Source organism: Symphalangus syndactylus, chromosome 1 (genome assembly GCF_028878055.3).
Source record: "Symphalangus syndactylus isolate Jambi chromosome 1, NHGRI_mSymSyn1-v2.1_pri, whole genome shotgun sequence".
Lineage (NCBI taxonomy): Eukaryota > Metazoa > Chordata > Mammalia > Primates > Hylobatidae > Symphalangus > Symphalangus syndactylus.
Window position 1 is genome coordinate 111,204,822 of NC_072423.2, and position 16,137 is coordinate 111,220,958.

Sequence of the window (16,137 nt, forward strand, 5' to 3'; positions counted from 1 at the left end):
GTCAACAAGATGTTCCGATGTTGGAGGAGGGCTCCAAAGCTGGTGGCAGGGAACCCATAGGCCTGGTATTGCTTTCTCTTTGTTCTGCAATGGGAAAACCCAGGGTGAATGTGGCCTGCCTGGTTCCACTTAGATAGGTGAGCAGAAAAGCTCAGGTTGGTCAAAGTGCCTTCCAGACAGTGCTTGCCCAGGGCACTGTGAGCTCTTCAGACTTCCCTGGCACTCACCCTGTCTCCTGGGGTTTCAGGTGTACCAGCTGGACACAGGGCATTACCTCTGCAGGAACAAGTACTATGGCCGTGGGCTCTCCATTGAAGGCTTCCGCAATGCCCTCTATCAATATCTGCACAATGGCCTGGACCTGCGACGTGACCTGTTTGAGCCTATCCTGAGCAAACTGCGGGGCCTGAAAGCTGTGCTGGAGCGGCAGGCCTCTTACCGCTTCTACTCCAGTTCCCTGCTTGTCATCTATGATGGCAAGGAGTGCCGGGCTGAGTCCTGCCTGGACCGCCGGTCTGAGATGCGTCTCAAGCACCTGGACATGGTGCTCCCTGAGGTGGCGTCATCCTGTGGCCCCAGCACCAGCCCCAGCAACACCAGCCCCGAGGCGGGTCCCTCCTCTCAGCCCAAGGTGGATGTCCGCATGATTGACTTTGCACACAGCACATTCAAGGGCTTCCGGGATGACCCCACCGTGCATGATGGGCCGGACAGAGGCTACGTGTTTGGCCTGGAGAACCTCATCAGCATCATGGAACAGATGCGGGACGAGAACCAGTAGGCCCTGTTCTGGGCCCCCAGAACCCCTTCCTCTCCACCGCAGGCAGGGACCATTGTTATGAACTTGCCGTGAGGACACACAGACTTGCTTTTAAAGGGTTATATTTCTCTTTGGTGTAAACTAAAAGAAATGTTTTTAGCTGTAGCCTGGAATCCATATATATAAAGTGAAGGAGGGCAGACCACACGCCCTCTCAGCCAGGCGCCTCAGCTCTGTGGCTCTGACTGGTGTGTCCAGGCTGCCTTAGGAAGGAAGAGGTGCCCCTGGTGGGCTTGGCAGCAGGGACAGGGTGCCCTTGGACATTGGTTTCTCTTGTCTAGATCTTTGAGATCTGTGGCTGCAGGGCCCTGCTGATTGTAAGGTAAAGCCCTGGGCTGGTGCAGGGCCCCTCCATGCCCACTCTTCCCTTGTTCCCCAGAAGTAGAGGGCTCTGGGTGCCCATTTCTTGGGGGCTTTCCAGTCTTACGCTGTGGGTGTCAGCTAGCTCTTTAATAGGTGCCCTCAGGGCACCACAGGGCTGACTGCACAAAGCTGGACCTATCCTTGGGTCTGACCTTAGCATGGGGCTAGATTAATGAAGCTGGGCTGAGGCCAACTTATGGCAGAGGGCAGGGCCTGGGTTCCCCAGGCACCTGTTGGCACGAGACAGGTTGGCACCTGTCCTATTCCTGAAACAGCCTCTCTCACCAAGTTCTTGCCTAGGAAGGCCACTCCCTCCTACCGCACTGAAGTGGGGGATAGTCGGTGTCCTAGCAGGCCTCAGGGCCTCTGGTGGCTCTGGCCAGACAGTATTTGCAGTTCTTGTGCTATGGGTGGGAGTCTTCTTCCTCAAGTTTCGGCAGCTGTGCTGCTGCTGGATGGGCTGCTCCTCCCAGGGCTCGGGCTGTGGTCCGCTCAGGGTCTCATTTCCCCAGGCCAAGTTCAAAGCAGCAGCCCTTAGTGAGGCGCTCTTGGCCCTGGGCCTAGAGGGAGAACTTTAAGCATTTTTGCTCATAGGGACGTGGTATGGGCCCTGGGTGCAGGTGCCCACATTCTGCTAATGAGAGCTTTGTCTGATCAGTCCTGGGTCCATCAGTTGTCCATGTGTCCAGCTGCCAGCCCCTGTCCCTTGGGATCCTTCCCCTGGGGTGTAGCCTTGCTCATTAGTATATATTCATTCCTTCATGCTTTCCTCAGCAGAACACTCCCACTTCTGAGGTGAGCTTTTGCCCCGTGCCCTTCCTCCACAGGTGTTGCCTTTTTATAAAGACCTGATAGCAGAATAAATTGGTGGTGTTTCCCTGTTGATCCAGCACCATTTCTGTGGGCCTAGAATATGGCCCTCAACACTGACAGTGGGGCAGTGAGGGCTTGAGGAGTGACCCTTTCTCATGGTTTTAGTCATTTTGGCTGCCAGCCCTTAATGGCACAGATCTGCTGCTTCTAACACAGATGGCCAGGAGGTGACACCGATTTCAGCCATTGCCAGGGTTAGCATCCTCTCCTTTGAGCCTAGGGCCACTGTTCTTTGTCACTTTAGGCAAGTGTCTGTTTGGCTTTAAAGGTAAGCCTGCCAGCTGTGAGAAGCCTTGGTAACTGATGGACTCATTTCCTGGTCCTTAGAGATGCAGCCTCGTAAGGGCTCCTTGATGGATGCCATCTCTCCTAGCCCCTGGCCCTGGTGCCACTGGTGGGCTGGTTCCCATTCTTTGGGGCTGGGAGGGACAGCTTGCCTGTTTCTGGTCACAAATTACGGTCTTCTCTCCTGTACCATTCTGTGGCTTCAGCCATGGGGGCAGTAGCCCTTCATTAGTGTAGACAGTCATTCCCTGGTAGGGTGGAGGGTAAGACATAAGGTCTGGAGCTGTTTGGGGCCTTTTGGGGATGTCCTGTGCTTCCCAGGTTCCTAGATTCTGGGAGGAGAGGCTGCCGCATTCTGCTGCTCCTCACAGCGAGCAAAGCTGCACCCACTTACACTCAGTATTTTCCTGGCACTACAAAGAGTGGGAAGGCCTGGGATTTGCTGCTGCTCCCTTAGAGCAGGGCCCCTCTTTTCAGCACTTTGGACACCTGGAGACCCAGCCCTGTTATTTAATGGTAGTGGGCAAGTGTGTGTGCATACTGTCTGCCACTGCTTTCTCCCTGCCCCATGCCAGAGAGCCCTGTCCCTACCAGGCCCTGCCTTCTTAGCCCCAACTTGGGACCAAAGTGCAACATGGGATCATGGGTTGGGGTGCTCAGGTGAGCCCTCTCTATAGTGCTTCCCTGGGCCAAGCTGACACCAGCCCCTGAGGGTGGGGTGGGACGGGTGGTGCTTAAAAGAGGAAGGGGACCAGTGTAGCAACTTGCCAGGGACCCCACCCCTCCCTCTCTGGGCCTGTGCAGTGGGCGTGGGGATTCCCATCAAGGGGCCTGGCACCTGTGCTAGTTCCGTAGCTGCTGCTCACGCGCTCACTCCTGACCACATGCACGTTCCCTAGATGCAGACTGCTTTGAACTTTAAAGCTGTACAATTTGGTTATGTTTGTGCTGACTTAAAAAATATTTTAATGAGGAAAAAATAATGGAGAACCCTGGGAAGGACCTGGTTCTTTTGCTTCTCGGGGAACTGTAAGCCCTCGCGTTCTGCGGATCGCTCTCTGCTGCTCTTTCCTGGAAGCTAAGCCTGTCCCCACCGCCCGAGGCCTGCACCCGTGGCTCCCGCCGCAGTTGCGTTTGCTTTGGACCTTGCGTGCGGGGGAGGGGGTGCTCGGTCCGAGCCCGCTCCTGTCTGTACACCTAGCGCTGCCCGCCCCGCTTGTGTCTGAGGTCGTGTATGTCAAAAATAAAGCCGCTAGAAACGGAGGCGAGTCTGTCTGTGTGAACATCCCGTGGCCCGGGAGCCTTCCCTGGTCACCCTTCCTCGGGGCGAGGCCGGCGGCTGCTGGACCGCGCGAAGCAGGGAACAAGGCCTCGCCCTTGGCGCCAGTTCCGCCTTCGGATCCGCCAATGGCCAGCTGACCCGCGGGTCCCGGCCCGGGTCTCCATGGCAACCCGGCGTACTCGGGCGCTCATTGGCTACGTCTGTCGCAGCGCTGCGCCCCAACGCTCCGTCGCCGGCGGCCGTGCCACGTACGCGGCAGCCGATTGGCCCGCGGTGGTCACGTCACTGCCCGCGCCGGGTCCGGCCTGAGTTCGGGGCCAGCAGCCGTCTACCCGGTGTCGCGTTCTGGGTTGTGGCGGCTCTGGATCTGGCGTCAGGGCGACCGGGCGGACGAGGTGGAGCCAGAGTCGGTCAGGCGAGTTGGTGAAGGGCGCGGGGCCGGGCACGGCGTTGGGAGTGCGCGGCAGGGACCGGCCAGGCGGGCTGCAGGTACCTCAGAGCCCGGGACACCACCTCAACGTCCGCAGGCGCGATGAAGGCGCTGATCTTAGTGGGGGGCTATGGGACGCGACTGCGGCCGCTGACGCTGAGCACCCCGAAGCCACTGGTGGACTTCTGCAATAAGCCCATCTTGCTGCACCAAGTGGAGGCGCTAGCCGCGGTAAGACCCTGGGTCGGGATCAGAGTCGCGTTCGGATCTGGCGGGACTAGGGATGGCCAGCGACTAGGGGTCCGGGGCTCCCGTACCTTCTGACTGAGCCCGCCCGTCGGCCTGCGTTCTGACAGGCAGGCGTGGACCACGTGATCCTGGCCGTGAGCTACATGTCGCAGGTGCTGGAGAAGGAAATGAAGGCACAGGAGCAGAGGGTGAGGCACAGACTCTTGGCCCTTATCCTCGGTCCCCGCCCAACTTCCCATCCCGGTAGAACCTGACTGGGGGGCCTCTTCCTTCCAGCTGGGAATCCGAATCTCCATGTCCCATGAAGAGGAGCCTTTGGGGACAGGTCAGTAGAGGCAGAAAGGTCCCTTGGGGGAGGGTTTAAGGCCAGGAAAAGGGTAAGACCCAGCCTGGATTGGGCCTGCTGAGCCTGAATCCAGGGACTCAGACCTCCAGCAAGGTGGTGACCTGTCCCCTTCCCCCAGCTGGGCCCCTGGCGCTGGCCCGTGACCTACTCTCTGAGACTGCAGACCCTTTCTTCGTCCTCAACAGTGATGTGATCTGCGATTTCCCCTTCCAAGCCATGGTGCAGTTCCACCGGCACCATGGCCAGGAGGGCTCCATCCTGGTAAGGAGCCAGGTCTTCTTTCTCTTGACACTTCCACCCTCCATGCCCAGCCTCCCCTGCGCCCTAGCCTTCATCTGCCTTCAGATGTTATGGGTACAGAGCTGTGCAGTATGTATCTTTAAGCACTTGGGGCAGAGTCTCTGAGATCTGGAACGGCATGTGATCAAGGCTCAGGAACACTGGACTAGGTCCGAGGTCCCCTTCCTTGCGTTCAGGTGACCAAGGTGGAGGAACCCTCCAAGTACGGTGTGGTGGTGTGTGAGGCTGACACAGGCCGCATTCACCGGTTCGTGGAGAAGCCGCAGGTGTTTGTGTCCAATAAGATCAACGCAGGCATGTACATCCTGAGCCCTGCGGTGCTGCGGCGCATCCAGGTGTGTAGGAGACAGCTGCTGGTGGGCTGGGGTGGGGCAGGCCATCACCGCCATGACCCTGCTCACAAGCTGCCCACTCCCACAGCTGCAGCCTACGTCCATTGAGAAGGAGGTCTTCCCCATTATGGCCAAGGAGGGGCAGCTATATGCCATGGAGTTGCAGGGTGAGGCAGGGAGGCCACAGGGTGGGGGTGGTCTGTGGCTGGGCTGAGGCCCCTGATACATCCCTCCCTACAGGCTTCTGGATGGACATTGGGCAGCCCAAGGACTTCCTCACTGGCATGTGCCTCTTCCTGCAGTCACTGAGGCAGAAGCAGCCTGAGCGGCTGTGCTCAGGCCCTGGCATTGTGGGCAACGTGCTGGTGGTGAGGCCCTTGCCCAGCCCATCATTAACCCCCTCAGTCTTGGGAGACAAGTGGCCCACTTGTATTTTTCCCACCACTCTCAGGACCCAAGTGCCCGCATCGGCCAGAACTGCAGCATTGGCCCCAATGTGAGCCTGGGACCTGGCGTGGTGGTCGAAGATGGTGTGTGTATCCGGCGGTGCACGGTGCTGCGGGACGCCCGGATCCGTTCCCATTCCTGGCTTGAGTCCTGCATTGTGGGCTGGCGCTGCCGCGTGGGTCAGTGGGTAAGCCTGTGGGCTGGGCCGGGTGGGGAGAGAGGCGGGGAGTGTGCCTGCCTCCCTGACAAGGCCTGTTCTCTCCTGGAGGTACGCATGGAGAACGTGACAGTGCTGGGTGAGGACGTCATAGTTAATGATGAGCTCTACCTCAACGGAGCCAGCGTGCTGCCCCACAAGTCTATTGGTGAGTCAGTGCCAGAGCCTCGTATCATCATGTGAGGGGATGCAGTGGGGCTGGCCGAGCCCAGGTTTTCCCATCAGCAAGGGGAGTGCTGGCCTGACACATCAGAAGACCCTGGACTTGTCATTTGTCTGGGGGGCATTGGGTGAAGCTGAAGCTGTTGGACACCTGCCTTCTCATGTGGACATCATCTGGCAGGATCCCTGCTGGGCACACCCCACAAACCCCACTCCCTCAAGAAGGGCCAGGGCCAGGGCTGTATGGAATAATAATTTAATGCTCACTGTGGCCCTGACTGAAAGTCAAGCTCAGGCACAATTAGGGCCATAGCTGGGCTCCCACCAATGAGGATACAGGCAGGCAAGGAGGTTGGATGTGGTGGTGGGGGATACAGGAGAAGGGCAAAGGGAGCTCATAAATAGGGCCCAGCCTGGCTCTGGGTTCAAGGGTGGAGGTTCCAGGATGGCGCAGGCTGTGAGGGCTAGGCAGCTGAGGTAGTACTCGTATTGGCTCCCTTCTCCCAGTCCTCTACAGACACGATGGTGGCTTTGCAGAAAAAGCAGTCCCTGTTGTTCATCAGGTGCTGGTTGATACAGGCTCTACAACAGGGGAGGGGATGAGGACTGCCCTGCATGTACCTACTACTGCTCTCCCCACCACCAAGCTGTGGGGGCCACTTACTTGCAGGACTTGTGGCCACAGGGCTGGAACACAGCAGAGATGGGGTGGGCATAGCAGATGGGGCAGAGGTCCTCCTCACTGGTGGGCTGCAGGGAGGAGAGTGAAGGGTGGGCTGGAGTTGGATGCCTGGCTATGTGGATGTCCGTTGTGCCTGTGTAGGAGTGCACACATATTCAAGTGGCATGGACCTGTGCACCGTGGTCCCACTCACCAGGGAGGCAGCTGCTGCCTGGGCAGATGCAGAGGTCAGGTGCGCCAGCATCTGTTCCACTTGGGCCAGCTCATCGGCACTGATGTAATCTGCATCTGGGGAGTGGTAGGTAGTGTCAAGTCAGAGGTAGCTGAAGATGTGATGCCTCTTGAATATTCCCAGCCTAGGACTTTGCTGTTCTTAAGGCTCCTGACCCGACCCAGCCCCAGATCTCCCTGACCTGCCCCACCAGCCCACTCACAGCTCTGCAGGGAGAAGCGCTTCTGGTCAGGGGCTGGCAGGGCAGTGCCAGGTGCTGGGGGCTCTGGCTGTCCCAGGAGATAGCATATTGAGCGTAGCTGGAAGCAGGGATCTGCCAGGAGCACTGATGTGGCTCGCTCTCTCCTAGGTAGGGGAGGGTGCAAGGGCAGTCAGAAGGCTTGGGGCCTGGCTAAAAGTAGTCTCTATTGGGATTGCAGTGAGGAGTGCCATGGCTCGTACATGATCACCCCCGCCCCCCGCATCCCTTCCGTCTCCCTGCTTCCCAAACCCCAAGTCCTGTATTCAAGTAAGGTGCCACACAGCCTGGGGTACCACTTTTTTTTTTTTTTTTCTTGAGATGGAGTCTCGCTCTGTTGCCCAGGCTGGAGTGCGATGGCACGATCTCGGCTCACTGCAACCTCCACCTCCCGGGTTCAAGTGATTCTCCTGCCTCAGCCTCCCGAGTAGCTGGGATTGCAGGCGCCCACCACCATGCCTGGCTAATTGTTGTATTTTTAGTAAAGACAGGGTTTCACCAGGCTGGTCTCGAATTCCTGACCTCAGGTGATCCACCTGCCTTGGCTTCCCAAAGTGCTGGGATTACAGGCGTGACCCACCGCGCCTGGCCTGGGGTACCACTTTAAGAAGGCTCAGGGGAACCACCTTAAGATAGAGTCCGCCCGCCCCATAATATATTATCAATCAGTCCTTCAAAGTCACTTCAAATAAACACTAACAGCAGCTTGGAGACATTCTTCCAGACTCCCCCTTTTACTCCACGAGGAAAAAGGAGTGGCGGAATTGCTGCCAGCCAAACGCCAACTGGAACTTTGGGTTTGGGCTCGCTCCCCATCTGGCGGTCATGCGGGGCCATTGGGCACTAGGGTAACCAGCCGCCCCGCCTCCTCAAACGGGAACCAATAGGAGCCCGGGCCCCGCCCCCGGGGGGAGTATTTAGGAGCGGATCAGGAACTCGCTTGCAGAGGGCTAGGGAAGCCAAAGGGAGGGCGGAGAAGCGTGCGGCCCCGCCTCACAACCTGGGAACCGGAGAGCAGGGGCCGTCGGCCGGCCAGAACCCGCCGTACCTCCTCGGCAAGGGCCATCCGGTGCCACCCATGTCGCACTAGAGCAGAAGTGGGTGAGTCCTGGAACTGCGACCTGCACAGAGCTGCTCTGTACTGTCCCTGGTGGTCGCCGCCATGACCTGGTTGGTGCTGCTGGGGGCACTGCTCTGCATGCTGCGCGTTGGGTTAGGCACCCCGGACTCCGAGGGCTTCCCGCCCCGTGCGCTCCACAACTGCCCCTACAAATGTATCTGCGCTGCCGACCTGCTAAGCTGCACTGGCCTAGGGATGCAGGACGTGCCGGCCGAGTTACCTGCCGCTACTGCGGACCTCGACCTGAGCCATAACGCGCTCCAGCGCCTGCGCCCCGGCTGGTTGGCGCCCCTTTTCCAGCTGCGCGCTTTGCACCTAGGTCACAACGAACTAGATGCGCTGGGTCGCGGCGTCTTCGCCAACGCCAGCGGCCTGAGGCTGCTCGATCTATCATCTAACGCGTTGCGGGCGCTTGGCCGCCACGACCTCGACGGGCTGGGGGCGCTGGAGAAGCTGCTTCTGTTCAATAACCGCTTGATGCACTTGGACGAGCATGCCTTCCACGGCCTGCGCGCGCTCAGCCATCTCTACCTTGGCTGCAACGAACTCGCCTCGTTCTCTTTCGACCACCTGCACGGTCTGAGCGCCACCCACCTGCTTACTCTGGACCTCTCCTCCAACCGGCTGGGACACATCTCCGTACCTGAGCTGGCCGCGCTGCCGGCCTTCCTCAAGAACGGCCTCTATTTGCACAACAACCCATTGCCTTGCGACTGCCGCCTCTACCACCTGCTACAGCGCTGGCACCAGCGGGGCCTGAGCGCCGTGCGCGACTTTGCGCGCGAGTACGTATGCTTGGCCTTCAAGGTACCCGCGTCCCGCGTGCGCTTCTTCCAGCACAGCCGCGTCTTTGAGAACTGCTCGTCGGCCCCAGCTCTTGGCCTAGAGCGGCCGGAAGAGCACCTGTACGCGCTGGTGGGTCGGTCCCTAAGGCTTTACTGCAACACCAGCGTCCCGGCCATGCGCATTGCCTGGGTTTCGCCGCAGCAGGAGCTTCTCAGGGCGCCAGGGTCCCGCGATGGCAGCATCGCGGTGCTGGCCGACGGCAGCTTGGCCATAGGCAACGTACAGGAGCAGCATGCGGGACTCTTCGTGTGCCTGGCCACTGGGCCCCGCCTGCACCACAACCAGACGCACGAGTACAACGTGAGCGTGCACTTTCCGCGCCCAGAGCCGGAGGCTTTCAACACAGGCTTCACCACATTGCTGGGCTGCGCCGTGGGCCTGGTGCTCGTGCTGCTCTACCTGTTCGCCCCACCCTGCCGCTGCTGCCGCCGTGCCTGCCGCTGCCGCCGCTGGTCCGGAACACCCAGCCCGCTCCAAGAGCTGAGCGCACAGTCCTCAGTACTCAGCACCACACCGCCAGACGCACCCAGCCGCAAGGCCAGCGTCCACAAGCACGTAGTCTTTCTGGAGCCAGGCCGGAGGGGCCTCAATGGCCGCGTGCAGCTGGCAGTAGCTGAGGAATTCGATCTCTACAACCCTGGAGGCCTGCAGCTGAAGGCTGGCTCTGAATCCGCTAGCTCCATAGGCTCCGAGGGTCCCATGACGACCTAGACTGCCCAGGGCTCCCCCACCCAGGCCCCCACCCTCTTGCTGCTCGCCCTGCTCCCTGCTTCGGTCCAGAGAACTGGCAGATGCTGGTGGGAAGCACTGTGCCTGGGCCCCCAGCTTCCTGTATGGGCCTCGAAACACAATGGGCCTTCTCGCTCACTGGTAGAGACAGGGGCTGTAGTCCCCAACCTGCCTTCTGCTCTGCCCCTGCACCGGACCCAAAGGCCCCAGGCCCTGCAAGGTGTGCTAGTGCCTGCTTTCCCGGGGACTTCCTAGTGCCCAAATGCCCTGTGAGGCTGAGAGACCCAGGCCCCTGTGGCTTTCAACACAGCACAGCCGTGGAAGTGGCTGTGTTCTTCTACAGCCTGTGGAAGAACCCCTGTAGCAGAGCCCCCTGTCCACCCTCAGGGGCCAAGGCAGCTCTCGAGGAGTGGTGCTGAAGAGCTGACGCAGGGCCGCCTCCCCTTCCCAAGGCGGGGGGAGGGAGTGGGCCCATAGGGAAAAGAAGGCGGCTCTGAAGGAGGATCTCGCCCACACCCCAGGACAGAAAGAGGAAACAAGCCCGCCCTCTGGTGAAATGGGACTCCCTCCATCCACCAACACCCAACCTCCTGAAAGCTTCACAACTTCACGCGGAGTCCGGTGGGCAGGCACCAGGCAGGAAAGGCTCCTCAAGAGGTTCCTGGGGGTCTGGCCTAAGCCCCAGCCAGAGACCCTGCTCTCTCTGGCCTGGGGCATCCAGCCGTTGTTCTGAAGGCAGAGCCCATTCTGTGGGCTCACAAGACACAGTGAAGGGGATCATGGCTTGCGCCCCTGCTTTTCAGCAGTAAAAAGCCCGAAAAGCCTGGTGAGCATGGCCGAGCTGGGAGGGCCGAGCCGGAACTCCATGTCCCTCGAGAGCAGAAGCCTCTTAAGGGCTGGCACTGGTCTCAGCCTAATGGCTGAGGCGGTGCCCTGGCTTCACATGCATCTCACTGCTCCCACTGCAGGGGAGGCAGGGAAGGGGGGTCTGGGAGCCCTTCATGTGTGGGGGCCGAGCTGGGGGCCCCCATGGCCATCCTGGACCCCGCTGCTCCAGAGTTTAATAAAGGCAGCACATGCTTATTGCTAGAGCCTTTGCAGACAATGGCGGTCCTGCGTGTGTTCAGCTCTCCCGGCGGCCTGGCCCTGTCCACCACAGGATGGCACACCCTCCGGAGTCCTGCCTCCCATGCCTGGCCTGAGGCATGGCCACAAGCCAGTGGCTCTGTGGGCCAGGGCCACCTGTCCTGCTGGGGTCCCAGATTCTCCTACTTACAGCAGCTCCCTCTGCCCCCTATTTAGGCTGTTCACACCTCACCACCTTCCCTCTGCCTGAAAACCTGATACTGAAGTCCATTTTCCAGATGAGGAAACTGAAGTACCAGGAGGCCCTGTCCAGCCCCTCCCCACAGACACACCCAACTCCCACAGGGGCCCACAGTCCCCAACACTCACTCTGAGGCTGGGCCACGCACCAGGAGCTGCACCAGGATGCCTGTCACTGCCACCAGAATGGGGTAGTGGTCCACGCTCTCTAGGCCTGAGGGGAAGGGGAGGAAAGAGATGAGCCACCCACATGCTCCCGCTGCAAGGGCTCCGGGCCTGACACCATCCACCCGTCCACTGTCCTCCCTACAGAAGGGTGAGCCGAGACTGCAGAGCACCAAGCCTGGCTGTCCGGGGGCAGAATGTGGAATCAGGCCTCACTGTTCCTAGCAGAGGAACCAAGGCCTGTAGTGTGTTGGGGTGCAGGGCATCTAGGTCCTCACCAGGCAGCCGTAGGGTGACTACACGATCAAACAGGTTCCTCTCAGCTGTCACCCGGTTCAGCACCTGGTTTAACAGCTGTGAGAGGGGCAGGAGTCCATTGGTGGATGGGGAGCGTCATCAGTGGGGCACCCCCAGGGTCCCACCCTTGTTGCCCAGATGGCCACACCTGTGCAAGACGCCGCAGCAGCATCTCGGAGGTAGGCCGGGTCCAGTCAAGGAATATCTCAGGCACCAGTGTGATAGTCATCTCCAAGACCCGCAGCAGGCTGACCGAGAGGTCAAAGCAGGTGGCACATACCTTGAGTTGCCGGCTGTCCACAAAGTTCCGCTCCAGGCGCTCAGCAGCCTGCTGGATCTGAGCCACCAACACATGGGCATGCAGTGGTCAGCACCTGGCTCTAGCCTGGGACCAGGCCTCATCCCTTGCACCACCGTAACCCACGAGGCCCCACCACAGCCCACCTCTTGGATCATGCCAATGAATTCAGAGAAGGCCCAGTTGAGCTGATTCAGGACGCTGTTGAGGAAGCTGGGTGCCACATCAGGACCCTGCTGTAGGAGGTCCGCCATGTGCTGCTGCAGCAGGGTGGAGGGACAGGGCTCTGCAGGGGGACAGGAGGCGGCATCATCAGGGACTCCACTGCAGTGGCCTCTGCCTGTTTGTCTCTGTCCTCGCCCATTGAGGCTTTGGTATAAGGACAGAAAGATGGCTCCCTAGGAATGCTCAGGTCATGAAAGCAGGGGACAGGGGACAGCTGCCTTGGAGTTAGTTGGGACAGAATCTGTCCCCTCCTTCTACTAGGCAAGCCCCAGGCTGCAGCTGTGTCCAGCCCTGACACCACACCATCCACCCCAGGCCCAGAGCAGCCACACAGCCACAGGCTGACCCTCAGCAAGTTCTGGGTCGCACACCCTTCGGATAGGGTCAGACCTAGACAGGGCGGCTTAGATGCTTCCCCACCGGCACCAAGGCCAGCTCCTCCAAGAGCCTACTCTGAGCCCTGCTGCAAACCTGCTGTCCTCTACCGTCCTCTGCTGCCCTTGGCCTAGCCTTGGCATATGGCCGAGGTGGTGGGCACCAAGTCTGGGCTGGCAGGCAGCAGTAACCGGAGCCCTCAGCTGTAAGGGGCCTGGCGCACCTCCCCACCAGCTTGATGCAAATCAATAGTTCCCGCAGCAGCAGGACAGGCCTGGCCCCACTGCTGCTCTCCACTTGCAGCTCAGTTCCGCCCTGGAGGCAGGACCACGGCAACTGGCAAGGACTTGCTGTGTGACTTAGCACAAGACACTCAGCCTCTCTGGGGACACCCTTCGGATCAAAACACTGCCCAGAAGGGCAGAAACAGACTACATGAGCCAAGAAGAGCCACCATGAAGGGTGAGGACAGTGTGTGGCACACCTGGCACTCTGCAAGGGCCAGGCCTAGGGGAAAATCCTTGCTGGACCCTGGAGAGAGGGCACAGCCTCTGCTCCCAACTAAATGTCCCTTCCTCCAGGAACTCTCATGAATACCCTCTGGGGACCTGGCCAACCTTCAATCTGTGCTCCCACTGGACTCAGGTGTCCAAGGCCTAAGCCAAGGCCAGGGTCTGCCACCAGCAGATAGCAAAAAAGAAGCAGAAGGACATGGTGCTGGGACAAGGCTGGAGGTCAGGGAGCTAGCTTAAAGGGCAAGGGACAGAGTATTCAGTCTGCATGAGCTGCAGCAGGCCAGGAAGATGGTGCCGCCTCTCACCATGACCCACATAGAGCGTCCAGGCCCAAAGGGCACATGTAGGTAGGACTGTGGGCAAGGCTGGGGAGGGGAAGTCCCAGCCCGAGCATCCTTGGGCTAGAAGGAAGCAGGGAAAGTGGAAACCCCAGGGGACAGGTAGGGAGTCTGAGACCCAACAGGGGAACCAGAGAGGGGCTGGAAGAAGTGGAGAGTCTGAAAGAACCCATGAGTAGGAGGTAAGCGCCCCCGCCTGCCTTGCCCAGGACTCACCCAACCCAGATACTCACTCTGGAGGCTGGGCAAATTGGCGTCCTCAAGTTTGGTTTTCAGCAGATGTGGCAGCCGTGTATAGCGGTACCCGAAGCCACAGCCCTGTGGAGGTGGGGGTCGGTGCCCAGGTCAATGGGACAGGGCACCCTCTCCCTCCAGCCAGCCTCAGCCACCTCCCCTCAAGTCAGGCTTACCCTCCAGAGCCGCACCAGGATCCAGTTGGTCTGGGCCCAGGGCCGCTGCTCATAGGGTGCCAGGAGGTTCCTCACCATGGCGATACGCCTGTGAGGGCAAGGAGGGGAGAGACGGGGTGAGGCTGGGCATGGTGCTCGTGGCCAGGGTGTGTGCCCCCCAGGCCCCACTCACTGCTCCTCGGGGATTCGCTCCACAGCCCGCAGGGAGTGTGGGTAGCACACGTAGCTGGCCAGGGCCTGCATCAGTGAGTCTCGGATGTCTGTGGGGACACGCCATGCCTCAGCATGGGCTTGGCATGAGCCCTGGACCCACTGCTTCATGCCCACCTGGCCACATTTTTCATAGAAGAAAGCCGACCAGAGGTGCCATCCCATCCCCCTCCCCCTGTACCCTCTGTAGGGCCCTCACCAGTGCCCACAATGCGTGTGTCGGCAAAGTGTTTGGCGAGAATGGCAGCCAGGCGGGTCAGGGTCTCTTCATAGCCTGCAAGGGCGGGAAGTGAGACGTGTCGGCCGGGAGTGGGGGCTCCAGAGGCAGGCATGTCAGCAGGTTGGGTGGACTTGGGTAGCAGGCTCTACAGCTGGCTCCCAAGGCCAGCCTGGACCAAGGGTGGCATCCGGGGACATCGGGCAAAGCATTCATTGGTGGCTGTGGAGGGGCTAAGGCACAGGCTGTGAGGGGATGACAGGCCCTGGCAGGAGCCCTGACCTGGGCTCAAACCCATCTCAGCACACACACCTGATGAGCAGTGAAAGCTCCTTGGGCACTCACAGCTCTGTCTTTGACGACAAAGCCTGCACTGAGGCCTGTGGCTGGGCAGGGGGTGGGCTAGGGGCCTGACAGCTCACTGCGTGATCCAGACATACACTGCCACGCGCAGCCTGGAATCAGCAGGCTGAGAGAAACCCAGGTTCGGATGTGGACCCTAGCAGGGTCCACCCCCTGCTGTGATTTACCAAGACAAACCATTCTGCCCCTGACCAACTGCCACGCTTTGTGACCAGTGCCAGGGAGTCAGGGTGCAGGGCCAGCTGGCTGCTGGACCACAGCAGTTGCTCATAGCACTAGGAAGGAAGTGAAAGCCAAGGGGTCTCCACCCACCGTGTTCCATCTTGTCTGTTTTCCTTTGCCAGGGAGCTGCTGGCTCTGTGGCTGCAGGTCCCAGGGCAGGGTGCAGACGTTTGTTTGCTGCAGGGTGAACCACAGAGGAAGCTCCTCCCCTCCCTGCCCTCACAGATGTGTGTTGCTGGGCCACAGAGGTCTCAGACCAGGGCTCCTAGGGCTCACACTAGAGACCCCTTTTCTGCTTCTGCCCCAGCCTGAATGGTTCCATCACCTGGGAGCTCCTCCATGCTGTGCACGGGACCAAAGTAATTCTTGAGAGCACTGTAGCTGTTGATGGCCACACTCAAGTAGAACTCAGGCATGAAGGCAAAGAGAGACCCTGTGCGATCACCGTGCTCAATGGTCCGCAGGCACACGCGCAGCAGCCAGTAGATGTCCAGCATCTTCTCCTGCAGGAGGCACATGGGGTGCTGCTGGGTTGCGCACCAGTGGGGTCTTGGGGGCATGTCCTGGCCTGGGGATCAGGAAAGGCCTCCCCAGGCCTACGACAGCACAACTGAGACCTGGATTTCAGGAAGCATGAGCAGTAGCTCAAGCAGGGCAATCAAGTCCTCAGCACACAAGAGGGACGCGCTTAGCCTGGAGGACGCATTACTGCGACCCAGGCCAGAACTCTGGTCAGCATATTTGTAAGCAAGTTTTTTTTTTTTTTTTTTTTTTTTTGAGATGGAGTCACCCAGGCTGGAGTGCAGTGACGCCATCTCGGCTCACTGGAACCTCCGCCTCTCAAGTTCAAGGGATTGTCTTGCCTCAGCCTCCCGAGTAGCTGGGACTACAGGTATGTGATACCACACTCGGCTAATTTTTGTATTTTTAGGAGAGATAGAGTTTCGCCATGTTGGCCAGGCTGGTCTTGAACTCCTGACCTCAGGTGATCTGCCTGCCTCAGCCTGTAAGCAAGTTTTAGGCAAGAGGGTGCTGTGACCGGAAGTCTGTGTTGAAAAGTGGAGTACAAGGTGCGTGGAGGGCCCAAGAGAGCTGGCGATGGCAAGCAGATAGGCAGAAATTCGATCTGGAGTGCAAAGGAGAAGGTGGTGGGAAGGCAGGGGGCAGTGTGACTGGCGGAACAGAGGTCACAGGAAACAGACAAAACCTGCTGAGGGCCCTGC

At 59.7% G+C, this 16,137-nt stretch overlaps 4 protein-coding genes across 14 annotated transcripts in view; 3 read left to right on the forward strand and 1 right to left on the reverse strand.

Annotated features, from left to right (window-relative positions):
- The window catches only part of IP6K1 (inositol hexakisphosphate kinase 1), a 70,079-nt gene extending 66,475 nt beyond the window's left edge, over positions 1–3,604 (forward strand). For all 4 annotated transcript variants that reach the window (XM_055276925.2, XM_055276942.2, XM_055276931.2 and 1 more), the window contains one exon: positions 248–3,604. In XM_055276925.2, the coding sequence (XP_055132900.1) occupies positions 248–781 (534 nt within the window). In that variant the 3' untranslated portion in view covers positions 782–3,604. The remainder of the gene's footprint in view (positions 1–247) is intronic.
- Positions 3,605–3,843: 239 nt separating this feature from the next.
- GMPPB (GDP-mannose pyrophosphorylase B) lies at positions 3,844–11,058 on the forward strand. Of its 3 annotated transcripts, XM_055276950.2 has the most exons (9): positions 3,844–4,284; positions 4,410–4,490; positions 4,579–4,627; positions 4,767–4,909; positions 5,125–5,283; positions 5,369–5,447; positions 5,521–5,648; positions 5,732–5,914; positions 5,996–11,058. In XM_055276950.2, the coding sequence occupies exons 1-9, from the start codon at positions 4,156–4,158 to the stop codon at positions 6,125–6,127; spliced, it is 1,083 nt and encodes a 360-aa protein (XP_055132925.1). In that variant the 5' UTR covers positions 3,844–4,155; the 3' UTR covers positions 6,128–11,058. The 3 variants fall into 3 exon arrangements, with proteins under 3 accessions (XP_055132925.1, XP_055132924.1, XP_055132926.1); XM_055276949.2 differs by having other exon boundaries at positions 3,885–4,284; positions 5,732–7,976; XM_055276951.2 differs by lacking the exons at positions 5,369–5,447; positions 5,521–5,648 and having other exon boundaries at positions 3,908–4,284; positions 5,996–7,976.
- The window catches only part of RNF123 (ring finger protein 123), a 32,469-nt gene continuing 22,678 nt past the window's right edge, over positions 6,347–16,137 (reverse strand). For all 6 annotated transcript variants that reach the window (XM_055276776.2, XM_055276758.2, XM_055276796.2 and 3 more), the window contains 13 exons: positions 15,240–15,417; positions 14,312–14,386; positions 14,075–14,162; positions 13,903–13,990; positions 13,726–13,810; positions 12,186–12,325; positions 11,890–12,078; positions 11,723–11,798; positions 11,409–11,493; positions 7,223–7,365; positions 6,982–7,076; positions 6,771–6,856; positions 6,347–6,688 (listed from right to left, as the gene is read on the reverse strand). In XM_055276776.2, the coding sequence (XP_055132751.1) occupies positions 6,571–6,688; positions 6,771–6,856; positions 6,982–7,076; positions 7,223–7,365; positions 11,409–11,493; positions 11,723–11,798; positions 11,890–12,078; positions 12,186–12,325; positions 13,726–13,810; positions 13,903–13,990; positions 14,075–14,162; positions 14,312–14,386; positions 15,240–15,417 (1,446 nt within the window). In that variant the 3' untranslated portion in view covers positions 6,347–6,570. The remainder of the gene's footprint in view (positions 6,689–6,770; positions 6,857–6,981; positions 7,077–7,222; positions 7,366–11,408; positions 11,494–11,722; positions 11,799–11,889; positions 12,079–12,185; positions 12,326–13,725; positions 13,811–13,902; positions 13,991–14,074; positions 14,163–14,311; positions 14,387–15,239; positions 15,418–16,137) is intronic.
- On the forward strand, positions 8,421–11,058 carry AMIGO3 (adhesion molecule with Ig like domain 3). The gene has a single exon (XM_055276917.2). The coding sequence runs from the start codon at positions 8,421–8,423 to the stop codon at positions 9,933–9,935; it is 1,515 nt and encodes a 504-aa protein (XP_055132892.1). The 3' UTR covers positions 9,936–11,058.